Source organism: Gigantopelta aegis, chromosome 9 (genome assembly GCF_016097555.1).
Source record: "Gigantopelta aegis isolate Gae_Host chromosome 9, Gae_host_genome, whole genome shotgun sequence".
NCBI lineage: Eukaryota > Metazoa > Mollusca > Gastropoda > Neomphalida > Peltospiridae > Gigantopelta > Gigantopelta aegis.
The window spans coordinates 8,866,576-8,894,410 of NC_054707.1; the positions used below are offsets into that span (position 1 = coordinate 8,866,576).

The window sequence follows — 27,835 nt, forward strand, 5'->3', positions numbered from 1 at the left end:
CAATGGTGTGAAAGCTATAATAGTGAAGCATGTTTTACACTGCCTAATAACTAGGATCTGTAACTTAAATATGTTTGTTATTGTTGCTCTAATGGTTTTCAAAAAAGGAAATTATTTGTTACACACTTTAGCACAAACTAAATTGTGGGTATTTGAACCAATGAGGCCTTAAAAAGTTATTGTGCTTCAGAAAATCCTGGAAACAAATTTGGTATGTCAGCATTCTCTCTTACAGGTCAGGTTAAAGGGACATTCCTGAGTTTGCTGCATTGTAAGATGTTTCAAGACTAATAAAATATTTCTACGATTAAACTTACATATTAATTAAATATATTTTTTTGTTTAGAATATTAGTATCTGTATATTCAATGTGTTTCTGGTCGTCTTAATGTTTGTAAGAAGCCCAAACTGGATTTTGTCTTCAAACAATTTCGTACGTACAAAAAAAATTATATTTTAGGAAATAAAATGAAATTTAACCTAGTACAAATATTAGAACAATCAGAAAAACTAATATCTTATGCATAAAAATATATTTGATGTGTAATTACAATCGTTAAACAGTCTCTGTTAGTTGATAACATCTTAAAAATTGCAGCAAACTCAGGAATGTCCCTTTAAAATGTTTTATATGTACATTTTTCATCAACACCTAAAACCAAATGACAAAAACATTGGGGTCATCCGTTTTGTGCCTCATGCCTATCATGGTTATTTCTCAGTTGGTCTAGCTCTAGTATAGTCTATTTGACCCAAATAGCAGCAAGGGATCTTTTACGTGTACTTTTCCATAGACAGGCAAGCATATAAACATATCTGAAGTTGTATTTCTGTTCATGTGTGAATTCAGAGAATATTGTACGAAACAAAAGAGGTTGTGTGAGTTAAATCTTGTTTGAAAACGACACCATAATGATATAATGAAACAAAAGAGGTTGTATGAGTTAAATCGTGTTTGAAAACGACACCATAATGATATAATGAAACAAAAGAGGTTGTATGAGTTAAATTGTGTTTGAAAACGACACCATAATGATATAATGAAACAAAAGAGGTTGTATGAGTTAAATCTTGTTTGAAAACGACACCATAATGATATAATGAAACAAAAGAGGTTGTACGAGTTAAATCGTGTTTGAAAACGACACCATAATGATATAATGAAACAAAAGAGGTTGTATGAGTTAAATCTTGTTTGAAAATGACACCATAATCATATAATGAAACAAAAGAGGTTGTATGAGTGAAATCATGTTTGAAAACAACACCATAATGATATAATGAAAAAAAAGAGGTTGTATGAGTGAAATCTTGTTTGAAAACGACACCATAATGATATAATAAAACAAAAGAGGTTGTATGAGTGAAATCGTGTTTGAAAATGACACCATAATGATATAATGAAACAAAAGAGGTTGTATGGGTGAAATCTTGTTTGAAAACGACACCATAATGATATAATGAAACAAAAGAGGTTGTATGGGTGAAATCTTGTTTGAAAACGATACCATAATGATATAATGAAACAAAAATTCTGAACGGATCATGATATATTTCACTTTGAGAAGTTCATTTAATAATATATTTTGTTGGGTTATTATACAAGTACATTTATATCTAATGGATATGCTTGTCTCAAAATCCGACACTCTGTAAACCAGAATTCCATCAAAACCGAAATTCCATCAAAACCAGACATTTTTCATGGTCCCTCGTTAAATATCATTACAGAACATAACTTTTCTAAACCCATTAAATTAACCAAATTTAGTTAGTCCCATCAGTTCAAAATAGTTTATACAGTTATATTAGGGGTTTTTCATAACTCAATTATTAAAATGATATGCAATGGGATTGGGGTTTTTCAGTTCAACCAATCTGTGACTTTGAGCGTGGAAATGTATGTGGCTGGAAGTTGAACAGCACAGAGATGGCCTACAGCTGGAAAGTGGATCAGCCAATCAGAACAAGCTCCACAGACATGCGGCCAATCACTGACCACACACAGTTATCTGTGGGTCACGGCTGGTACCTTTGGGCAGACTCTTCAAAAGGTTCTCGGCAGGACTTCGCAGTTGTGTCGACCCCCACCATTGGTCAGACTGGACCTCAGTGTAAGCTGAGCTTGTGGTACATCATGAATGGAACTGGAGTTGGGTCGTTTGAGGTCTACACAAAATACGGTGGTAACTTACAAAGTCTCTGGATTGCATCGGGAAATCATGGCCCGTCTTGGCGACACGTCGAAATAATGATTGGACCAGATTCAAACTTCAAGGTAATTTACTTAGTCTTCTTTGATTGTATGAACCATATTGTTTCAGAATATTGAGGTTTCAAACCTTCCTTTTGATCTGCTCTAAAATACCCTCCCATTATTTTGTCTGTCCGGTGTGTTATATAATTGCAATAGAAGTTTTTATGTGGGGGTTTTAAAAAGTTTTTAATAACCTATTGTGTCCTCTGAGGAGGATCAACCATTTAAACTTGCATATTTATTTACATAATATTATTATTTTTATTTTTTTTAAATTTATTCATTTTTATTTATTTTTAATTATTTTTAATTTTAATTTAATTTTTATTTTTTTATTAATTAATTAATTTTATTTTCTGATTTGATGATAACTTAATATTTGTTTTTCATTTTAGATACTTTTGGAAGCCAGGCGAGGCCCATCTTACAGGGGTGACATTGCCATTGATGACGTGAAATTTGTCAACTGTCAGCCGCCCATGGTAATAGCAGCAGGTTGTAGTCGCAGTCAGTTCACATGCTCCAACCAGTACTGCATCGATCCCAACAAACAGTGCGACTTCGCTGACGACTGTGGAGATAACTCCGATGAAATGGTAAATAAATCATCTGAATGACATTAACCATCAGCACATTTAAGCTAATATCATTGCACAAAGCAGAGTTCAATGTTTAGGGAGGTTGTGACCTTATGCTTCAATAAATCTCTGTTAGCTTCATTTGTATAGGAGGATTGCCACTCCCTGGGACACTACATCATTCATACTTCGATTGTAGGACAATATATCCTTCCTACTTCACTTTTTGAGGACTGCTACTCTCCAGGACAATACATTACTCCTACTTCACTTATGAAGACTGCCATGTCACTCCTACTTCACTTTATGAGGAATGTCACTCTCCAGAACAATACATTACTCCTACTTCACTTTGTGAGGACTGCCATATCACTCCTACTTCACTTTATGAGGAATGCCACTCTCCAGAACAATACATTACTCCTACTTCACTTTATGAGGACTGCCATATCACTCCTACTTCACTTTATGAGGAATGCCACTCTCCAGAACAATACATTACTCCTACTTCACTTTATGAGGACTGCCATATCACTCCTACTTCACTTTATGAGGAATGCCACTTCAGGACAATACTAGTACATCCTTCCTACATTATATGACTGCCACTGTCTGGGTCAATATATCCTTCCTATATTTCACCTTAAAAGGACTGCCACTCCCAGGAGAATACATCATACTTCAACTTTAGGACTGCCACTTCCCAGGACAATACATCCTTCCTGTTTCACCTTAAAATTACCTCCACTCGTAGGACAATACATCCTTCCTACTTCCACTGAATGACTGCCACTCCTAGGACAATACACCCTAGTCCTGGTTTGAGAGGACTGCCACTCCCCAGGACTACACCCTACTCCGGTTGAGAGGACTGCCACTCCCAGGATAATACATCCTACTCCCGTTTTGAGAGGACTGCCACTCCCCAGGACAATACATCCTTCATCTGTAAAATACTGCCACTCCTAGTATAATACATCCTTCCTATAATGTCAAGGAGGACTGCCACTCCCAAGACTTATTTAACAAATCTCAATTTACATAAGATATAAAGCACCTAGAATTTTTTTGGCTTGTGTGTGTGTGTGTGTGTATTAATTAATTTGGTCTTGTGTTGCATAATAAATACAAATAATTTATGTTCATATATCAGTTATAGAAAAATAACTAATCATGATAAAATATGTTCTAGATAACCGTGTGCAAAGCCAGTTATCCAGGAAGATGTGATTTTGAGCCGACATTCTGTGGCAGCTCATGGCAACAGGAAATTAATGATGACTTTGACTGGATATTGCATTCCGGAACCACACCTACCCCCGGGACTGGACCAAGCATTGACCACACCACACTCAGTCGCACAGGTAAAACAAATGTGTAAACATATTGTACACACTATACATCTGAAAGGTAAAACCAGAGTTATAAATATATTAATTATACACTTCACTTGTCCAAACAGGTAGAACTGATCTTAACAAACAATACATGACAGCTTTTGTATCCTCAGCTATTCAGGTACAATGAGATGTAACAAAAATATATGACAACCAAATGAATACATCTGGACTTATTATTAAATAACTAATTAAACTCTGATGTCTGCTACATTCATATATAAATGAATGTAGCAGACATCAGAGTTTTATATATATATAGTATATTAAAACTATTTTCATTTTAGAACACTATGTGAAAATCCCAAATTTGTATTCAATATTTTAGCATAATCCCACTGCCATCATCCAGAGGAATGCAATTCTCTCAATTGTCTAAATATGTAAGCAGGGCTTCTAGATTATGGTAGCCCCACTCCCATGGCTAGTGATATTCAGAGTTGGGCTAGTAAATAACCACTATTACCATGCCTGACGGGTAGTGAAAAAAAAAAGAAAAAAAAGTCAAATATTGCAACTAAGTCAATTTTGTAAATATGAATATCCTGCCCCCACCCCAAGCCCCCAATGTTAGTGTTTTAAGCTCTATTTCTTCCTTTAGGTGACATATCTGATTATTACAATTATTTAGTATTATAAATGGTATTAACTTGGTAAACTATAGGGCTAGTGAATTTTTAATCGTGGCTTGTACATTTTTTAAATCTCTGATCCCATGGCTAGTGGATTTTATAAAAATTCTAGAAGCCCTGTGTAATGCTCATCTTTGCTTAGGAATAGTGTTGATGTAAAATCTGTGATTCATTGGGATCATGTGAAACTGAAATAACGTGTTGTTTATGTGACACATTCACACTGGATTTCACCACTTGCTTGTTAGGTTGATCATCTTATCAGCATGCACAGTGTGTTTTCATTATAGAAAGATAATATGTGCACCTTACTGTAGAAAGATAATATGTGCACCTTACTGTAGAAAGATAATATGTGCACCTTATTGTAGAAAGATAATATGGGTACCAATATTGACAAGATCCCAAATATTTTTAATTGTATGTGTGTCTTTTTTACACATTCAGGATTGACAATTTGGACATTAGTTGTGTAGTTTTCTAATAGGCTGTCTTCTTTACTGCCATTATTCAGAATTGACAGTTTGGACATTAGTTGTGTAGTTTTCTAATAGGCTGTCTTCTTTACTGCCATTATTCAGGATTGACATTTTGGACATTAGTTGTGTAGTTTTTTAATAGGCTGTCTTCTTTACTGCCATTATTCAGAATTGACAGTTTGGACATTAGTTGTGTAGTTTTCTGATAGGCTGTCTTCTTTACTGCCATTATTCAGGATTGACAGTTTGGACATTAGTTGTGTAGTTTTCTAATAGGCTGTCTTCTTTACTGCCATTATTCAGAATTGACAGTTTGGACATTATTAGTTATATTAGTTCAGGTCAGGTCAGGTAATTTTTAAGCATGCTCATATACCATTAAGGTTTTGAGCATGTTTGTCCCGGGGCCAATCTCTGGATAGCCAGAAGTCTGTCCCGGGACAGAGTATTAGTTCTGTAGCTTTCTAACAATATGGCTTCTTTTCCTACCCACTGTAGGTCACTACATGTACATTGAGGCATCCACTTCGCGAAGAAAACCAGGAGATGTGGCCAGACTGGCATCGTTTGTCATCAAGGGGTCTGCCCAGAACTGCCACGTGAGTACTTAGAATCATGTTTCAAGTATTGGGCCTACCTCCAACCATTTTAGAATGCTTGCATCTTGAGATTGCTGCTGTTGTAACATGTTTAGGGGTGGATCCAATAGTTTGTAAAGGGGGAGGGTGGTGTCACAAAATTCTAAAAAAAGGCAATTTCAGTTTGTCAAAGAAAAATGAGATAATTAAGCTCCCAAAAGAAGTGAGATATAAGGGGGGGGGGGTGAACTTTTGAAATAAATATGCTCATAGATATGTTTTAAGAGCAATTTAGTGTTGTATATTATGGATGATAAAAAAAATTTAAAAGGTAGGGCACTTCAAATGGGTGGATGGGGGTGAACCCCTCTAGATCTGTCAATGATGTTTCTGATTAACAGAGCCCATTTAATGTCTGAAGTTACATACTAAATACATTTTCTTCTTTAGAATATCAAGTTCTGAAGTTACGTATTAAATACATTTTCTTTTTTAGAATATCGAGGTCTGTACCGGTGTATCAGAAATGTTGCTCAGGTTATTCTAATGTTTCTAGTAGCTCAAACTAAATTTTATTCCCAAATATACATACACATGTAATTACATACAAAATTACTCATGGCATTCTTTCTTCATTAACTTTGTTAATTTAAATGAAGTTGTATATATACCATTATGTAGGGTTGGTGTCACGTTTATTTCAGTCAATCGATATAGAATTATAGAAGTATTCCATTATTCCAAAATGTTGCTTTCTGTTGCCAACAGCTACGTCTGTGGTACCACATGTTTGGATCTACAATTGGTGTCCTGTCGGTATGGAAGCGATTTGACTACACCGCTCAAGGCCTGGCTCTGGTCAAGCAGATAAAAGGCATGCAGGACGACTTCTGGTATCGACTGGATGCAGACCTCACCAGCAGTGGTGGAGATACCAGAGACTTCATGGTACGCTAAACTTTATTTACGCTTAAACTTGTGCTTCTTTGTAACTTCGATTTCCTTGCTTATATTCAATTAAGTGTCAAACACATTGTCCTGGGCTACTGTCTGTCCTGGACAGGGTATGCTAAATAAACTTGATCAACATTCAAGCTTCTAGTGGCTTTGGATGAGTGCTGTTTGATTTTGTTTTTTTGGTAGAGTTGTGTTAACTTTTATTTCAGTGCTTACATATATATCCAATTGAGTGTCAACCACATTGCCCTGGGCACACAACTTGGCTGTCAGAACTGTCTGTTCAAGACAGGATATGCTAAACTTTATCAGCACTCAACCTTCTGCTTTCAGTCTATGTTCTTTTATGTCATAAATGTTATACAGGAATGGGGGTTTTTTTCCAGCTTTTTATCAGATTTTAGCTTTTGTAAATAAAATAATTTTCACAAAGTTGACTGAATTTGATCTGAAATGGTCATGAATAACTCATGACATACTCTGGTGTAGTTTTCATATGCTTAAACGATGATTTCAGCTTTTTATTTGTAAGCTGATTATCACATCGCTGGTAAAGTATGCCACGTACTGAAATAGTTTTTTGATTATCCCAGTTCATGTATTAATACATGTATTTCCAAGATGGATGGATTTATTGTTAATTTGATATAGATATTAGCATGCTAATTAAACTCATACATTCAAGTAATTTTAATGTTAAAAGTGTTTATGTATATTTTCACTTGGTACATATATTTAAATGAAAGTTAAGGTTAAAGTTTGTTTTGTTTAACGACACCACTAGAGACCATTGATGTATTAATCATTGGTTATTGGATGTCAAACATTTGATCATTTTTACATATAGTCTTAGAGAGGAAGCCTGCTACATTTTTTTATTAGTAGCAAGGGATCTTTTATATCCCATAGACAGAATAACACATACCATGGCCTTTGATATACCAATCTTGGTGCACTGGCTGGGATCAACAGGGATCGATCCCAGACCCACTGTGCATCACGCATACATTTTACCACTGGGCTACGTCCCGAACCTGTAGGTAAATGAAGTTAAATATCATCCATTTTGTTTGAAGCTACTTTAGTTTGACTGTGTGATGTGTTTGTAATTCAGGCCATCATTCAAGCATCCCGAGGCAGTGCTACGTCCCGAACCTGTAGGTAAATGAAGTTAAATGTCATCCATTTTGTTTGAAGCTACTTTAGTTTGACTGTGTGATGTGTTTGTAATTCAGGCCATCATTCAAGCATCCCGAGGCAGTGGTATATATGGTGACATTGCCATTGATGACGTATCGCTGACACCCGGTTGTGAGAAAGGAGGTAGGTTAACACAGTAATACTTGGATGTGTCTTCACCAGTCTGGTACACACGAGACCCGATTTACTCATTAAGACATAGTTTCATACACACCTGAACACAAAACATGGGACTAGATTCCATTATTGTTACTCCGCTTCCTTGAAGAGTCACTGTTAATGCCAATTTTTATATTTTCTAGTCTGGGATAGATTAATTTGTAGTGATTTGTCACAAATTAATGTGAAAATGGTTCTTAAACTATAATAATGCACCTTTAATGATTTACATTTTCATGCTAAAAACAAATAAAGCATCCTTATTCCTTGGTTAATTTATCTGATTGTCCGGTAGGTGATTTTTGCTTAGGTCACATAATACTTGTGGCATAATATATATATATATATATATATATATATATATATATATATATATATATATATATATATCAGCTGAGAGAAGGGGTAACATCTTGATACAAAAATAAACTCCAGTGGATAATAATAATTATACTATTATAAGACTGATTACACAAGAGAATATTTTCGGGACTCGTCATTTTGTAGATGTTTTTTCCAAGTCATCTCAATAAAATCAATCCTTGGAGCTCGCTAAAGCTAAAGCTTACTCCATGAATTGATTTTCTGGAGCCTCATGTCAGAAAAATCAGTTACAAAATTACCCGTCCCAGAAACCTTTGATCTGTTTTTGTGACAAAAAGTGATTTAATATCATATTATTACAGGGTCACTCCCGGGCCAGCCGACAGCCCCCGTCACGACACCCAGCCCCTGTGGTGCCGGTCTCTTCATGTGTGCCAATAAAAAGTGTTTCTCACAGAACGAACGATGTAATTTCTATGATGACTGCGGTGATAACACAGATGAAACTAATTGTGGTAACATAGTTTAACTAAATTTTCCTTGTTTTTGTTTTCTTCGTTTTTTCATTCTAGAAATTATTTCACTTAAATTATATATTGTTTTATTTGTTTTATGAAACGTTTTATCTAAATTTTCCTCTTTTTTTTTAGAATTAAATATTTTACCTAAAAGTTAATTTTTTCATTATTTCATTTATCCAATCTCTCCATTGTAGTAAGTAAACAGGTGACAGGTAGAAGTTGAACAATTCCTTTCTTGTTTTTTCTCCCAACCTTTAATTTAAACACAGAATAATATTAATTTTGGGATAGATTGGAATTTGAAATTCATTGAAATAATATTTATGTGTACTGAATATTAAAATTCTTATGCCTGTAGAAACAGATAGCTTACTTTGACTTGATATGGAATTGTTCCAAGCATACACATGTATTTGCATTTTGGGTATGCATTCAAGTCTTTTTTTGTTCCTCTATATTATTATGATTCATGTATATTATAATATTGGCATTAAATATTTTTATAATAAAGACATCATTGACCTAGACAATGACTTTCTTAGTCTGAAAGCAAGTTAATAAAAAGAATAGTATGATTGAAAAAATACCCTATAGTCCATCCCATCCTCCTATAAAAATATGTTTTGTAAGTAATTTCAGTTTGGTTTGAAGTAAGAAGACAAGTAAAAGTGTTTTGGAAATAAGAAACGAATACCATTTTTGTGTGCAATTTAGAAAACAGTGGGTTCAGAAATAAATAACTTGTAGTACATTTCATGGTATGAAAAAAGGTGATCCCTGTGGGAAGGACTATAGTTAATAATTATGAAATGTCTCTTTGGTCTTATTTCATTACTAATGGATGTAAAAAGTGATGTAAGTCCTTGGATAGGCTGTTGATGATACGTGTATGTTCTTATTGATATTAGGTTGGAGGGTTTTTGTAGATAAATAAATAACAATTACTGTGTAAGTTTGACGAGGTATCTGGTACAATAACGGATTCCTTATACTTGACTAAATACTTGCTGACCAGGGTAAGAAGTCTTAATCGGAATTTTGAATATACCAAATTTTGAATGGTCATCCTCTGAAATAACTGTGATAGTAAGCCTGTTTACTGTTATAAAAATGTGTTTGTGTTTCTTTTTTTGGGTTTCAGGAACATCCTGCACGTTTGAGAGTGGAATGTGTGGTTGGCAAAACAGTAAGAATGACGTACTTGACTGGTCGACACGTGCTGGTAAAACTCCCAGTCGGAACACCGGACCTAGTGCTGACCACACGTTCGGTAACACGACAGGTAAGTGACAGTGTATACACAGTGATAAAAAACTAGTAGAGTGTAGGAAGGTAATTCCATGGCTGACCACACGTTCAGCAACATGACAGGTAAGTCACAGTGTATAGACATTGATATAGTAGGAAAAAACCACACGTTCAGCAACATGACAGATAAGTCACAGTGTATAAACATTGATAAAAAAAACTAGTAGATTGATGAAAGCAGTCAGAAGGTGATCCATTGTATCCATGCAGAGACAAGGGTACATAGGCATGTTAGCTCCCATTTTTGTAAGAGGGGAGAGTGGGCAGGCTGCTTTTTTAACAAATTAAATGAAAATGCCCAAATCTGGATAAAATTTATTCATATTAGCATTATTGTTAAACAGCTATATAGGGTTGCAAATGAAACACTAATGCCTTTTTACATGGATTTCAACTAATAATAAAAAAACATGGTGAAAAGGTTTCAGACCAGCACATTTTGCCTGAATATCTGTATTATTCCTGCCACCCATCTCGTATGCTTATGCCTGTGTAAACATTCATGTTTTACAGACCTAAGAAATAAGTGAACATGTTCTAATGAGTGAGGACATGCCAGATGTGTGGACTGTGATGTCCATATACTCATGCAGTGCAAACAGAGTAGATGCCTCTGTTTCATTTTCTTCCATGTGTCTTGTCTGTGCAGATGCAGTAAATTCTCAATGTTACCATGTGTTGTAGATATTGCATTTCATGGCTACGATGTGCTGTGGTTACTTTGTGTGACCATGTGTTGTAGATATTGCACTCCATGGCTACGATGTGCTATGGTTACTTTGTGTGACACCATGTGTTGTAGATATTGCATTTCATGGCTACGATGTACTATGATTACTTTGTGTGACATGTAATAAATGTTTTTGTCTATTTCTTATTGTTATATTTATTTTCTATGTTTTTCCTTCTTTTTTTTTTTTCTTTTCTTGGGGAATATATTTCAGTAATGATTTTTCTTGCAGGTCACTACGTCTATGTAGAGAGTAGCGGGAGTGCTGCTCATCTGGGTCACACTGCCGTACTCGAGACTGCGAAATACCAGGTCAGTGGTGCCAACTGCAACCTCACCTTCTGGTACCACATGTACGGAAAGACAATGGGAACGCTGCAGGTGATGATCAAAACAGAGCAGGATGGGCACATGACACGGTGGACCACGTCTGGTAACCAAGGCAACACCTGGCATCAGGCCACCGTCAGGATCGGCTCGAGGAGAAACTTCGGAGTGATGTTTGTAGCTCTGATGGGAACCAGTTACACGGCAGATGTTGCCATTGATGATGTCCAGTTTACCAACTGCGCTGTCGGCACAAAGGCTGTTGTCTGCCCCGCTGATGAGTTTTTGTGTCGGGACGGAATGAAGTGCATTCAGCGACGATACCTGTGTGATCACCGCAAAGACTGTGACGACAATTCAGATGAAAATACACAGATGTGTGGTGAGTTAAATATGTTCTTGTTTTATAGGCCTAATATTCATTGATATATCAGAAAATATATCAGTGAAATACAGTTGTACCAGAAATAATTGGTGAGATAATAATGTTATATCAGAAAATCTCAGTGATTTAATAATGTAATATCAGAAATATTAGTGAGGTACTAATGTTATATCAGAAAATCTTAATGATTTAATAATGTTATATCAGAAAATCTCAGTGATGTAATATCAGAAAATATTAGTGAGATAATGTTATATCAGAAAAGCTCAGTGATATAATAATATAATATCAGAAAATATTTGTGAGATAATGTTATACCGGGTATTAGAAAATCTCAGTGATTTAATAATATATCAGAAAATCTCAGTGATGTAATAATGTTATATCAGAAAATATTAGTGAGATAATGTCATATCAGAAAATCTCAGTGATATAATAATGTAATATTAGAAAATATTAGTGATATAATAATGTAATATCAGAAAATATTAGTGAGATAATGTTATACTGTAAAACAGGTATTATTCGCGGCAGTAAATTTTCGCGATATCAAAAATGCAGGCAGTTCGTGGTTTTTAATTTCCGCGGTGTCATGGTTTTTGTTTTTTGTTTTTTGTTTCTTTGTTTTTTAAATTACTAACACGTACAAAACTATACTTTGGTACATAACATTAAATCAACACTAGAGTGGTCAACAGAGGTATACGTAATATTATCCTTTTCTGAGCGACTTCACTAAGTGCTGCAGCCGCATGTCAAGCGGCGACCACACTGTGTACAATTAATGAAATTAAACCAGGATGTGGTTCAATCAACTCTCCAGAAAGTGTGAAATAAAGACAAACACTTGTACTAGTAATCTTGTTTTAATGTTTAAACACCAGTTGTTAAAAACGCCTCACCTCTTTTGTTTTTGTCACTTGTCGATGACGTTTTTCTGGAAGTTTACGAAACCATTTGTGTCCCTTATTTTGATTGGCCAATTAAAAAATGGCTCATTATACTAATTTCTAAATGTTTATTCACAAAACTACCAGTAAGAATGTCTGTTCCAAAAATCAACTACATTTATCATTCTTCACAAAAACAGCGTTATGGCAGGTTCAATTTTGCAGTGGTTAAAAAAAGTGCGGACAAACCTGAAACTTGGTTTACCTGACCCTTCAACGTGTTTAACGATCGAAGAAGTTTAATCGACACAGGCCGCCAATGATGCCATTGATTATTGATAAATTAAACACTTCTACAAATCGTAAACAAAAACACGGTGAATATAGACTGTATGATGCAGAACAGCATGCTAAAATTGCTAAACTGTTTGTTGTTGGGTTTTTTTGTTGTTGTTTTTTTGTTCTAATGGATTTTATTATTTGTGTAAGTGTAATTTTCGCGGTTAAATTAAAAACGCGAAAATTACACATTCGCGAATAATACCCTTTTTACAGTATCAGAAAAGCTCAGGGGATAATAATATAATATCAGAAAATATTAGTGAGATAATGTTATATTAGAAAATATCAGTGATTGAATAATATTATATCAGAAAATCTCAGTGATGTAATAATGTAATGTCTGTAAATATGTAGATGTGTGGTGAGTTGTAAGTGTTTAAATGTCTGAAAATGCCAGTGATCTAAGAATATCAGAAAGTAAGTGTTTTATTTTTTATATCTAACCAGTGGGTTACCTAGGAGACTGTAGCTTTGACAACCCTGCCGGTGTGAGCTACTGTGGGTGGAGTCAGTCGAACAACGATGATGCTAACTGGATTCAGGCCGCCACCGATCCAAACACAGGCACGGGCCCCAAACTGGATCACAGCATGAAGCCCAAAGGTGTGTACTCTTTAGTAGGCCTACTTGTAGATGGTTTAATTCACTCTGAACTGTGACATTTTAACAGCGGCATGCGTGGTTATTTCAGGTGCTGTAAAATCTTTTGTGGTGGAGGGTGTTCAATATTGGTTAGAATATTATTTTATTTTGTTTACAACAGGTCAGTGTGTGCATGCATGTGGATGATTTTACTTTGAATTGTTAAATTTTAACGGCAGCATGCTTGATTGTTTTGGACACTATAAAATCTTTCAGCACTTTTATTGAGGGTGGGATGAGGTGTGAAGGTGGGTTGGGTTTGGGGGTTTTGTGGGGTGGAGGTGGGGGTAGGGGTAATTTGTTTGGGTATTTTGTTTGTTTTTTTCAATACTGGTTACACAGGTACAGTTATTTTTGTTTCTGTTCACAACAGGTCAGTTTGTGTATGTGGATAGCAGCAAGATGTCTATAGGACAGATAGCACGGATAGTTTCTCCTAAATTCCCTGCTAGCAGTGGAGTATGTTACATGAGGTTCTACTACTACATGACGGGCTCACCAGATATTGGCCCTCTCAGGGTAAGTGTGGTCAGACCTACCTGTACCTGTACTGGCCTCTTCTGGATAAGTGTAGTCAGAATAAGGTCACCAAGTATTACCCTTCTTAGGGTCAGTCTAGGTAATCAGACATTGGTCCTCATAAGATAAGTGCAGTCAGACTAGGTTACTAGATATTGGCCTTCTGAGAGTAAATGTAGTCAGACTAGATCATCAGATACTGACCTTCTGAGGGTAAATATAATCAGATTAGATCATCAGATATTGGCCTTGAGGGTAAATACAGTCAGACTAGGTCATCAGATATTGGTCTTCTGAGAGTAACTGTATACTGACCTTCTGAGGGTAAATATAATCAGATTAGATCATCAGATATTGGCCTTGAGGGTAAATATAGTCAGACTAGATCATCAGATATTGGCCTTCTGAGAGTAAATGTAGTCAGATTAGGTCACTAGATATTGGCCCATTCGAGATCACTCTAGGTCATCAGATATTAGCATTACAGGGTATATTTAGTCAGATTAGGTCACCAAGTGTTGGCCATCTCATGTTATGATGGTAATCATAGTCAGACAAAGTTACTGAGTATTGACCCTTTTGGGACAAATGTGGTCAGCTTAGGTCATCACTTGCCCCCTTGAGACCATGTCACCATTAACCCTCTACAGTATATAGACAGGCCAAGTCACCAAGTTAGCATATGATTAGACTAGGCCACAACTGATTAAAAAAACCCAAAAAATTCTGTAATTAAGACTCCATTTGTGTTACACTATACTATCACATAATAGGGTCACTAGATATTGGTCTTCTAAATTATGTAAATTATTCATGCATCCATTCATTCATTCATTCACAATTAATAAAGTATTTAACCTTCTGACTACTGGATAATTTTTTTGACAAAAACCACATTGAGGGGGGGTACAGGTTTATAACTTTTTCTCACATATTTTCAGTAAAAATGTTTATAAATACATAAAATAATGTTCATATGTGAAAGGGTAAGGGTTTTTTTTGTACAAGTTTTTGAAAATGTACGATATTTTAAAGCAGTTAATGTGGTTTAAAATTAGGCAAAAAAATCTGTAGTTTGGTTTACTTAAGCACGTTTGCGGCCATATGTCCGGTATTTATGGCCATTATTCTCAAACACTTTGTTTTGCTGACCACTTTTTGGTGGGGGGGCAAACGAACTGCGATTCATATCACAATATTTCGTGAACACTGATTATTTTTTTCCCAGGTGTACACGAAGAACAAGCAAAACCAGCTACAATTGATGTGGACAGTGTCGGGCAACCACCCGGCTAACTGGATATACGTCAATATCCCACTCGGAAACAACCTCAACTTCACTGTCATCATCGAGGCAACGCGCGGCACCGGAAAACTGGCTGACATCGCCATCGATGACGTCACGTTCACACGACAATGTCAAACAGGAAGTTAGTTATGATTCTTTTTTTTTCTTAATAACTATAACTTTTAGAGTCCAGACTCGATCTTTAATGACATCACACATATACAATTTGTATGGCGTTGTCATGACATTACTGTCGCAGACTCTATCAGAGTCTCGAGTCTGGACTCTAAACGCTTTATAAGCACTAGGCCTGATATGTTGTATGTTTGGAGGGATAGCCATATCATATGTTAGTTTTAATAATGTTTTATAATAAAACATATGTTTGGCCGACTAGAATAGTTCTTCAGCATTTTTTGTTGCTGTGTTTTTTCTTGTATTTTTTTTTTTTTTTTACAGTATCAGACATTTAGAACTATTTAAAGTGGTTAAAATAATAATAGTGCTGATACTACTAATGATGATGATAGTAATAATAATAACATTAATACTTTATTTATTGTAGGTAATTAACACAGCTTATTATTACCAGTTATTATTTATGCATATTAATCAAAATTTATCTGTGATGGTCATTGGTATTGTTTTTGTTTGCACAGAACCGTACATCCCATCCACCGAGTTGGTTTGTGGCATCCACCAGATAAAATGTGCTCCACTGAGTCAGTGCCTTCCCAAAACATGGCAGTGTGACGGGGTATCTGACTGTCCCGATAACTCGGACGAGCCCAGCTCTTGTCCTACCACAACAGGTTAGTTAATATGTTCAGTGTAGTATGGACTCTATGCAGGGTCTGTGGAGTGTATTTGGATGGAAGGGCAAAGGCTTGGGGATGGAAATTTGAGGTCCCAGAGGGCTTGAACTTGTTGGGTGGGTGTGTTGAATGTGTTCAGAGGTATGTTCTAAAAGAAAATTTAGAATTTCAGTTGTTCAAATATGGCATTTTGAATCCTCTCAACACAAATACATGAGACATGCCTGCCTCCCTCCCCTCCCAACAGTTTATGGCCACTGATATGTAACATAAAAGAATACAAAAGTTGGAAAAAACATGTCACATAGTTACATAGTAGCATGCACAAGCCATGTGAAGTAATAAAGAGAACTAAAGAACACAGTGTTTCAGACAAATCTGTCCTAAAACATGTTCGATTACCTAATCATTTGGGGGTGTGGGGTGGGTGATGCTGACCTTCAGACCCTTGCCTCCTGTAGCTGTGTATGAGGTTGATCTAAAATTGTGGCAGTATTTCTGTTAGTGTTTCTACATAAAAGGAAAATACATTTAGGGCCTATATAATTACATATTTATATATTGAAAATATATATGTAGCAATAATGCATGTTTTAATTTAGTGCGCACCAAATACTTAAGCATATTGTTGTTACATTTCTAGCCTGCACCATAATTTAAAAAGAATTGTAATAAGTAGAATGTAAGCTTTTAGACATAAATGATCCATGAAGTGACAAGTTCCCTTTGTGTGTTTTTGTTACAGCCCCACAGAATCCAGCCACTGGACCACCAGTAACACATAAACCAAAGACACTCCCCCCACAGACCCCACCCCCGACCCCTCCTAGCCAGCAGTGTCCAAGTGGACAGTTTGTGTGTGACAAAGTTTGTAAGAACGCCATTTTCCTCTGTGACGGAGTACAGGACTGCGACGATGGAACTGATGAAAACCGATGTAGTGAGTTATCATTGTTATTTTACTCATTTATTTCTATTGTCAATGCTAACTCTTATCCTTCTCTTCAGTACTCTGTATGTTAATGTATTGGTGGAACATTAAATATGTTATATTATTATCCTTGTGGCTTACTTTAAATGGTAGGGTGGGACATAGCCCACCACATGGTAAAGTGCTCACATGATGCGTGTTTGGTCTGGGATCGATCCCTGTCAGTGGGCCCATTGGGCTATTTCTCATTCCAGCCAGTGTACCACGACTGGTATATCAAAAGCTTTGGTATGTGATATCCTGTCTGTGGGATGGTGCATATAAAAGATCCCTTGCTACTAATGGAAAAATGTAAGCTAATGGTGTTTCTCTCTAAGACTATATGTCAAAATTACCAAATGTTTGATATCCATGAGGCGATGATTAATAAATCAATGTGTTCTAGTGGTGTCATTAAATATTGTTGTAGCACACCTGTGAGGTCACTTGTGTCTTAAGGAATGCAAGCAAGGTTGTGGTTTCTAAAAATCGTGTTATCTCTGATATTGTATTCAGTACCAAGAAATTAAACATTTTAAAAAGTTAAAGTAAAAAAATATATATGGTTATTGAATTTGTTTTGTTTTATTCTTATAATAAATTGGAACTATTTACTACATGTGTAATGTAACAATTCTATGACATTATTATAGTTATGTAGCAAATAGTCATTCAAAAAATGTTTGTAATATATCACTGTATGTGGATAATGAATAGGTCAACACCTTGAGGTACGAGTACATCATATGGAATTTATGGCACTTGTTTGGGAATAATTGTTTTATTTTTTCCAAGTGAGAGCAAAGAATAAAACAATTCCCATATACATTCAATAAAAAAATTCTACTGTAATAATCTATTTAAATTTAGCATTAAATATTTATATAAAAAAAAATTCTTTAAACAAACACATACAAAAAAGGAACTATGCACTGTAAGAGCTAGTTCAACACATTAGCTATGAATACAGTAGGGTTCCATTGCCTGGGCAGCTTGCATGACACACTAATAATGGTATTTACAATATTTGTACAGGTGTTTGTGCCAAGGGAAGTTATTACTGTACATCAAGCCAGTCTTGCATCATGTTATCATCCAGATGTAATGGGGTTGTTGAGTGTACACTAGGACATCACGACATGAAAGGCCAAGACGAGGCGTCTTGTGGAAGTACGTAAAACTGTATTAGTATCAATGAAGCTTAGCTACTATTTAAACATGATCTCAGTTAGTAGTAGGTGCATTCTTTAGCTCATCTGGGTGGCATGTAGCTCAGTGGTAAAGCGTTTGATACCCGTCGGTGGGCCCATTGGGCTATTTCTTGGTTCAACCAGTGCACCACGACTGGAAAATCTAAGGCCATGGTATGTGCTATCCTGTTTTGGGGGTTGTGCATATAAAAGATCCTTTGCTACTAAAGGAAAAATGTAGCTAGTTTCCTCTCTAAGATTGTCACAATAACCAAATGTTTGACATCCAGTAGCCGATGATTAGTAAATCAATGTGCTCTAGTGGTGTCGTTAAATAAAACAAACTTCGTTTTTTTCTTCAGCTCATCATACATGGGGTTTTTAATTAAAGATTGTTGATAATAGACTGCTCCAATGCTCCAAGACTGGTGTATGAAAGGCCATTAAATGGTGTGATGGTATTTGCATAGGTTACTGTGATCTTAAATGGTGTAATTGCAGTAAAATGTTATTTGAAATGAAATTCAAAGAGAACTATTTCAGATAGCTGTAACGTTTCAGTACCTATTATACTGGGTGATATATTGTTATAAATACTTTACTTTCAGAATGTCCTGCCAACTATTGTCAGAATAGTGGTCAGTGTGTGGCATCTGCTAACAAGATTCCTGTATGCAAGTAAGACACTTTTTCTTCTGTTTTTCATGTAAAAATATAATAAGTTGACAAGTCTCTTCAGTTTTATGATGACGTCTTATCTTTTACTTTATTCTTTTAGCTTTTAACTTCTGATATTGTTTTTTTTTAATATTGAATATATAATGACACCCCAGCACAAAAACAAACAACATCTGCTGTTGGATGTGAGACAGAGGTAAATGATGATGAACACAAAAGTTCTAAAACTGTCAGTTAAATACAGTGCAAATTAACATCTGTGAAGAGAAATAGCATCAGTAACAAACATGATGATTCACAAAAAAAAAAAAAAAAAAAAATTAAAAAGACGAAAATAAATGTTCAAGGCTCACATTGAAAAGAATTTTGTTTAGCCAGTTTTCACATATGTTGAGTATTTCCTTGAAAATTATTCATAAGTGGCTAATTTAAAGAAACCTTTAGTAGACAAATACTAATCTTGTAGCCAATTTGTAGGAAAATTAGCAGATGGCTATAATGTGGCAGTGGGCAGATTGAGCCCTGAATGTTGTGGTCAACCAGGTGTTATTATGAGATTTATTGTAATATAAATATAATGTGGCAGTGGGCAGATTGAGCCCTGAATGTTGTGGTCAACCAGGCGTTATTATGAGATTTATTGTAATATAAATATAATGTGGCAGTGGGCAGATTGAGCCCTGAATGTTGTGGTCAACCAGGCGTTATTATGAGATTTATTGTAATATAAATATAATGTGGCAGTGGGCAGATTGAGCCCTGAATGTTGTGGTCAACCAGGCGTTATTATGAGATTTATTGTAATATAAATATAATGTGGCAGTGGGCAGATTGAGCCCTGAATGTTGTGGTCAACCAGGTGTTATTATGAGATTTATTGTAATATAAATATTAGTGATCTTAACATATAGCGAAATCCAAATTTAAGTGACATATTAGCGACCTAGAACTTTAGCGAGGTCATCATATCAGAAACTAAAAACCTAAAAAACCTAATAAGCTTAAGCTGTAGGATCAGCTGAAATAATGTTTTTGATGAATCTTGACGTTATGCAGCTTACAGACATGTTGAATTTAGTATAAAATTGCAGTAATGTGCATGCTAACTATTGTTGTTTGCTATCCTTTTGGTTTATTAAGTAGTATGTAACCGTTGTTGTTCCTTCAGTTAATCACAGACAAAACAATCGCACAGGTGTTTTGTAGGAACAGACTGTTGTATATCTTTTTAAATTTAGCATCATAAAATATTAACGTCTTGTATGACCTCGCTAAATTCGCCAACATTTCCTGATTTACAGTATTTATTTTGTGCTTTACTTAAACTGTTTAGTGCATTTTTGTGAATGTAAAATGTTACATCGGTATCAATATTTTATTCAAAAAAAGAATCAAACGGACAGGCCCCGAGTTGGGCCCCTGGCCTCCAGAGGCCGATCCCGGTGGGGGGGGGGGGGGGGGGGGGGGGGGGGGGGGGGGGGGCATGCTTGAAACCCCAGTGGTATATGAGAATGGAATTTTTTTTCGGATCAGATCAAACAGACAGATGTTTACATACAGAATGATTACAAATCAGATAGCCATACTTCATTTCTACTGTCAATGGAAGAGATTTCAGTCTGCAAACCGAGACAAACTTTATTTTTATTTGTATGTGTAAATCTGAGATGTAAAGTGGATATTTTCAGATGTACGAACAGTTGGACAGGCACCCGGTGTCAGACATCAAAAACAGCCACAGTGTCAGCACCACCACCTACACAGGCAGCCTCCACAGGCTCAAACAACAGTTAGTACACTTGTAACATTGTTGTTGGTTGGTTATGTTATTATACTCACATTTACAAACAACTGTTAGCATACTTATAACATTGCTGCTGTTCTGTTATTACACTCACATTTACAAACAGCAGTTAGTAAACTTATATCAGTGTTGGTTTTTGTTGTTATACACTCATATTTACAAACAGCAGTTAGTAAACCTATATCAGTGTTGGTTTTTGTTGTTATACACTCATATTTACAAACAGCAGTTAGTAAACCTATATCAGTGTTGGTTTTTGTTGTTATACACTCATATTTACAAACAGCAGTTAGTAAACCTATATCAGTGTTGGTTTTTGTTGTTATACACTCATATTTACAAACAGCAGTTAGTAAACCTATATCAGTGTTGGTTTTTGTTATTATACACTCATATTTACAAACAGCAGTTAGTAAACCTATATCAGTGTTGGTTTTTGTTATTATACACTCATATTTACAAACAGCAGTTAGTAAACCTATATCAGTGTTGGTTTTTGTTATTATACACTCATATTTACAAACAGCAGTTAGTAAACCTATAACATTGTTGCTTTTTTGTTTTGTTTTTGTTATTTCACCCACAATTACAAATAACTGTTAGTAAACTTTAAAAAAAAAATTCTTTAAATGTCAGTAAACTTTTTTTGGTTTTATTATACTCAATTACAAACAGTTAGTATACTTATAATATTTTATTTTATTTATGTTATTAGACACATATTTACAAACATTGGGGTGTTTTTATAATATTATTTACACTCACATTCTTGCTTCATCGACTAAGTATTTTGGGTTTATTTACTATGTATTTGGGGAGGGGGGTTACGATCTTGCTTCAAGGACTATGTTTTTGTGGGGATTTTTACCATTATGTTTTATGGATTGTGTATATTGTGTTGCAGAAAAATGGGCCATTCCTGTAGGAATCATTCTTGTTCTGCTTGTTTTGGGTGGTGTGGCCGCAGGATTGTTTGTCTACAGAAGACGCAGAATTCAAAGGTAGAGTCTATTCTGTACTCTGTAAATAAGAGTAAACATGTTTACCAAGGAAAATTATACTCTGTACCATCGTATATTTTAGTGTTTTTTGTCAATAATTCCAGTTTGGCTTTATGTGAAAAGAAAATGTAGCAATGTTGAATATAAAAAAAAATGGATTTCACCTATCTTGTTTTGGGGTTTTTATTTAGCTTTCACAGATCGCTGATGTTTTTTTACTTTCTGATTGATTGCATGTATTCCCAGTTTAGAATAGTTTGCCCTTTGATATTAAGAGTCGAGAAATATTAATATTTTCAAAAAGAAATGTTTTAATTACATATTTATTAAAGTTTAAACCAATCATTGTCCAGTATTAGTATATAAAGCATTTCTATTCTTGTATATATTTTTTAATATTTGTATTTGTATGTGCATATATGCACATGTGTGTCTAAATTTTGTTGTTTAAACCTAGAATTATAGAGACGGCCTCATGGGAGAATAGTTTTGTACTCATTACCTTCTGTAAATAAAGTATTCTTTTTAGTATTATTATTATTATTATTATTATAGCTAACCATATCTAATAGTGAGTGAATATATTAAATTGATTTAATCAATATTTAAAAACCATTAAATATGCAGTATTTTGATTGACCAACATGAATAAGCCTATATTAAGGTCACTATCTGCATTTAACAAACACAAATGTGTATGAAGCCCAGAAAGCATGGCAATAAATTGATATTTATAAATGGAGGGTGAACTAAATGAAAGCATGACAATAAATTGATATTTATAAATGGAGGGTGAACTAAATGAAAGCATGACAATAAATTGATATTTATAAATGGAGGGTGAACTAAATGAAAGGAAACATAGAAGAGAGGCAGAGAGAGTGTATTGACTTCTTTCTACATGTTAACATGTTTTAAAATTCTTTTTGTTTTTGTTTCAGACAACTTTTGTTTGATACGAGCAGTTCTCCCATGGGACTTTCCAACCCTGTGTATGACTATGGAAGTGATGGGGCCGATGGAGGGGTAAGTACTCATGTTGTACCTGACTTGGTGATGTAGACTAAGCCATTGGATTTTAGCATAAGTGTACTGGCTTCCATGTTTTTGTAGGGCAGGCTGATTTTTGCCTGAATTAAACGAAAATGCACGAATCTGCATAACAACATTTATTCAAATTAGTATTACTGTCACAGCTATATAGGGTTGTAAACGAATCATTATGTGTTTTTACATGGATTAAAACTGATTTTGCATGTAGAATGATGAAAATACATGGTAAAGGCCTCAGGTTAGCATCTTTTGCCCAAATATCTTGATATTTTTGCCCGAATTTGAGGATTTGCTCCTGTGAGGTAGACTAGTTTAGTCCAGGTATACATGTCAAGCCTGTTTACTCCTTGATTTGTTAAAAAAAAAAAAATTGTATCTAGTTTTTTAATCTTTTTATATGTGAATAGATGATTTTGTACATGTTACCATCCTAATGATAATTGATATTAATTATATAAAACAGTGTATGTTAGTAAGTCTCTTAATTTGGTCTTTTTCAGTACCAGATGAATGAATTGGAGCCCCCAACATTCCACGACAATTTCGAAAGTGGGGTGAGTGAACTTAGTAAACTCTTTTGAACAAAAACACCTCCACCTACATTTTGATCAATCCTATGCTGTTTAAATATAAATAACACAGAACCATGATTCTGTGAAATGGCTTTAATGGAAAGCATATCTCACTTTCACATTATTAACAAGTTGCTTGGATTATGAATTCTGACAAATCCAAAGTGTTTCTGGTCATCTTTGTGTTTGTAGTAGATCAAAATTGATTTTAGGCACAGCAAACCTTAGAAACTAAGATCAGTGATTTGAATAGCACAACTATTCAAAGAGCACATATTGTTTATTTAGGGATTGTCTGATATTTCTTTTATGTTCATTGAGGTATGAAAAAAACAATCATCTACAAACTGAATTAGCAAAGTTGTTCACACATAAATTTACGGATGATTTTTTTTGTTATACGCTGATGAAAGTAACAGAAATAACAGATAATCTTTTATATTAAATTTAAAACATACTTAATAATAATAACACTAAAAAGTTCATATTTTAGTTTGAATTTTTTTTTTTTTAATTGCCGGGGGGGGGGGGGGGGGCGGGAGGTCATGTACAATAATACTTAATAAGACATATTATCATATAATATCTTACATTTTCAGTGCAATCAATGTATGTGATATTTTTCAGATCACATATTTTTAGAATTTGATAACTTTGCAAATTAGATGTAAATTAGTTGAGGTCTCGGCACTAGGTTTATTGACATTTAAGCAAACTACTTGGGTGACACTCCATGATTGACGTATGCATTCATAGTCATTAAATAAAAACATTTCAATGGCAATTTGACACTGAAAGCTGTCTAGCGTTCAGAAAATAAAAAACGTTAGGCATAACTTTATTTTGATGTAAGGACATCCAAAATTACGTCATTCGAGTTTGACGTCATTTGAATATCTAGTAATGGCAGACTGGAATTAAAGTTGTGTGTACAGTTTACAAAAACACATCGTATTAAGCTTGAGCTTATATGATAAAGAGATTATTACCCTTGTGTATTTCGGTATCGTCAATATCATATATTAGGAATAAAAATAATTTTATTCCTAATATATGATATTGACGATATAATTTTATTCCTAATATATGATATTGACGATACTGAAAAACACTCTGGTTATAACCTCTATTTACTAATTTCAAGTGATGTCATGAGACCCTGATGATGTTATATTTATGTTCATCAAGTGATGATACTGAAAAACACTGGTTATAACCTCTATTTACTAATTTAAAGTGATGTCATGAGACCCTGATGATGTTATATTTATGTTCATCAAGTGATGATACTGAAAAACACTCTGGTTATAACCTCTATTTACTAATTTGAAGTGATGTCATGAGACCCTGATGATGTTATATTTATGTTCATCAAGTGATGATACTGAAAAACACTCTGGTTATAACCTCTATTTACTAATTTAAAGTGATGTCATGAGACCCTGATGATGTTATATTTATGTTCATCAAGTGATGTCATGAGACCCTGATGATGTTATATTTACGTTCATCAAGTGATGTCATGAGACCCTGATGATGTTATACTTACGTTCATCAAGTGATGTCATGAGACCCTGATGATGTTATACTTACGTTCATCAAGTGATGTCATGAGACCCTGATGATGTTATATTTATGTTCATCAAGTGATGAACAAACTTGTGTTGCTATGGCTGGACCAATAGGATGGCTTTAAATTGTAATGAATGTAATGGAAATTGAATAATATTAATGTAAATTTTATATTTTTGCAGACGATGACCATTGATGCTACATCGATAGAGAATCCACTGTACTCGGAAGCCTTCTCGGATGCATAAACATTTAACTGATTCCAAGAGACCAAATTCTACTGAAAATATTCACTTGAAATGTTTGAATTATTATTTCTGTTTCTACTCAACTCTGAAAACTTCTCGGATATGTAAACTCTGAACTGTTATTGATAAAAAAACCTGTGCAATGATGTATATTCCTTTTTAATTGTTTCCTTTTGTTGTTGGTATTTATTTATTAGAAAGAAGTAATTAATTAATAATTTATTCTTATATTAAATTGACTACATTATTTGATCTCACATACAAACAGCAGTGTTTTCACCATGCTTTGTGTACATGACTATATGTTATTATATTTATATCAAACTTAGAAAAGAATAAATCTTTAAAGCCATATGTTGATTAGCTGGATTTTCTACGTTTTTTGTGGTCCTATTTTTAATAGCTATTGTATTATCTGATGAGCAGTTGTTTTCTATTAAATGACTGAACAAGTTAAAGGGGACTATATGGCCAACAAAGCCTATACCGTATATAGGCCAAGTACATGTTAACAGAGCAAAGTGAATATGTGGAATACTAATGTAAATGTGATTGAGGGAAAGAATGGAAATATTAACTGGTTGGAGTTGTCTAAACGTTAATATTATTATTTTGAATAGTTTATTAGGTAAGCTCAAATTTCTTGTCAATTAATATACTTATGTGTTGCTTTTCAAATATTTAAGTACTTAATTGTTTGAATATTTTAAATTATGTAATAATAAAAAAAATTGACAATAGCTGTTTTTAACCCAGTGTAGCTCCAGTACTGTACAGACTATTCAAGTAGACATGTTGGTCTCTTATCTTTAATCTGAATTTGCTTTGGTGATGTGTGCAATAAAATCTGTTTTTAATGTTTGTTTTGTTAATATATATTAAAATTTATGGTACTACAAGGTATGCACTATATATGTTTCAAAAAAATTTTGTTTTGTTATATTGAAAATTGTTATTGAATAAAAAGCCACTTGATTGTTAAATGTGTTTTTTGTTTATTTATTATTTTACATGATGCAGTGTTTCTGCTAGAAAGACATTTTTGTTCATGGGGCTATGGAATTGAATGCAACCACAGTCAACAGGAGGTATGGGGACCTCCCCCAGAGAGAAAATGGGTTACGTTTAGTGTTAGGGTTAAGAGAATCATACAGTAATGATAAAAGTAATTAATTTTGTCAAAAGGTTCACGTAAAAAAAAAAAAAAAAAAAAAATGGAAATCATTTGGGTATGGTGCCATACCCATTTTACCTACTGGCAGAAACCCTGTGGTGGTTATAGTAACAGTTTTGTAATTCTGTCCAAATTGGCTTCAGGTCAAAGAGAATTTTCCAGAGGGTGGCAGGCCTGCATAAAATTAATGATTGATATTGGCAGTAGCCATCTGTACTGGACATGACCCAGACAACTAAAACATTAGTGGTGTAATATTATTCAGTATGAGGTTATTATAACTTGGTACAGATGCACCTCACTTTATTGTGTACTGTTATATATTGAGATGAAAAACCACACAACTGTTTTCCAGAATTCGAAGTTTTAGCGACGCCTAAAAATGGTTCCTTCTAGATTTTATTGCCATACAAAAATTATACAGTGGTCAGAAGATCATGTAAAAGGAGGAGGGGGACAAACTGGTAGGGGTGGGGTGGGGTGGGGGGGGCAGATATTAAATTTGAGGTCATACAGTGGCGGTTCAATATTTTGTGAGGAAAACTAACGGGGGGGGGGGGGGGGGGGGGGGAGAGTGCACATGTACCATATCAAAAAGGCACCACAGTGGAAACATTTTTAGGGTTGGTACCCCCCCCCCCCCCCCCTTGATCCACTTCTGCATTTTATTCTTATATATAAATGCGTTCCCTCTCTGGGCTCCGTTCCACGAAGCGATCTTAGCCATAAAATCACCATAAGTGCATAGCTACCTTATGCACTAAGGTGATCTTAGTGGTAAGATCACTTCGTGGAACGGGGCCCTGTTAAATACTTGAAATAGCCTACTGTAGACACCCTTTTTCAAAACTGAAGAGTTATATCTTTACTAGTAATTAACTTAACTGATAACACTATTATTTCACTAATAAATAGTTTAAAGATAATTCACCCAGATATATAATAAATACACTGACCTGTCTTTGTGACATCCAAGCTGTAGAACATTCCTGAAATACAGCTGTCCTTTGTGACAGATTTTCAACATCTTTAATATATTAAGGTTATAAATGCATACCAATTAAGTAGGCTAATCTAATGTTTTCTTGTACATGTTACATATGCTCATGGAAGTCAAATAGCTATACCGTTTACATATTTCCGAATTTAAGCTAAATTCAGACTAATGTACGTAGAGCAACTTTGACGTCCATAATCACATTGAAACGTCATCGTATTGTTGACGTAATAGTTATGGGGGCGGGA

The 27,835-nt window shown here is 34.7% G+C and overlaps 1 protein-coding gene across 1 annotated transcript in view; it reads left to right on the forward strand.

The window, feature by feature from the left end:
- The window catches only part of LOC121382037 (MAM and LDL-receptor class A domain-containing protein 2-like), a 30,963-nt gene extending 4,564 nt beyond the window's left edge, over nucleotides 1-26,399 (forward strand). Inside the window, exons 2-22 of the mRNA XM_041511511.1 lie at nucleotides 1,869-2,278; nucleotides 2,653-2,853; nucleotides 4,028-4,199; nucleotides 5,842-5,942; nucleotides 6,690-6,869; nucleotides 8,114-8,201; nucleotides 8,924-9,076; nucleotides 10,224-10,364; nucleotides 11,353-11,829; nucleotides 13,512-13,667; nucleotides 14,080-14,225; nucleotides 15,454-15,655; nucleotides 16,173-16,325; nucleotides 17,074-17,268; nucleotides 18,334-18,468; nucleotides 19,097-19,166; nucleotides 20,855-20,955; nucleotides 21,875-21,971; nucleotides 22,913-22,997; nucleotides 23,525-23,578; nucleotides 25,351-26,399. Of these exons, the coding sequence (XP_041367445.1) occupies nucleotides 1,869-2,278; nucleotides 2,653-2,853; nucleotides 4,028-4,199; nucleotides 5,842-5,942; nucleotides 6,690-6,869; nucleotides 8,114-8,201; nucleotides 8,924-9,076; nucleotides 10,224-10,364; nucleotides 11,353-11,829; nucleotides 13,512-13,667; nucleotides 14,080-14,225; nucleotides 15,454-15,655; nucleotides 16,173-16,325; nucleotides 17,074-17,268; nucleotides 18,334-18,468; nucleotides 19,097-19,166; nucleotides 20,855-20,955; nucleotides 21,875-21,971; nucleotides 22,913-22,997; nucleotides 23,525-23,578; nucleotides 25,351-25,416 (3,383 nt within the window). The 3' untranslated portion in view covers nucleotides 25,417-26,399. The remainder of the gene's footprint in view (nucleotides 1-1,868; nucleotides 2,279-2,652; nucleotides 2,854-4,027; nucleotides 4,200-5,841; nucleotides 5,943-6,689; nucleotides 6,870-8,113; nucleotides 8,202-8,923; nucleotides 9,077-10,223; nucleotides 10,365-11,352; nucleotides 11,830-13,511; nucleotides 13,668-14,079; nucleotides 14,226-15,453; nucleotides 15,656-16,172; nucleotides 16,326-17,073; nucleotides 17,269-18,333; nucleotides 18,469-19,096; nucleotides 19,167-20,854; nucleotides 20,956-21,874; nucleotides 21,972-22,912; nucleotides 22,998-23,524; nucleotides 23,579-25,350) is intronic.
- The last annotated feature ends 1,436 nt before the right edge of the window (nucleotides 26,400-27,835 follow it).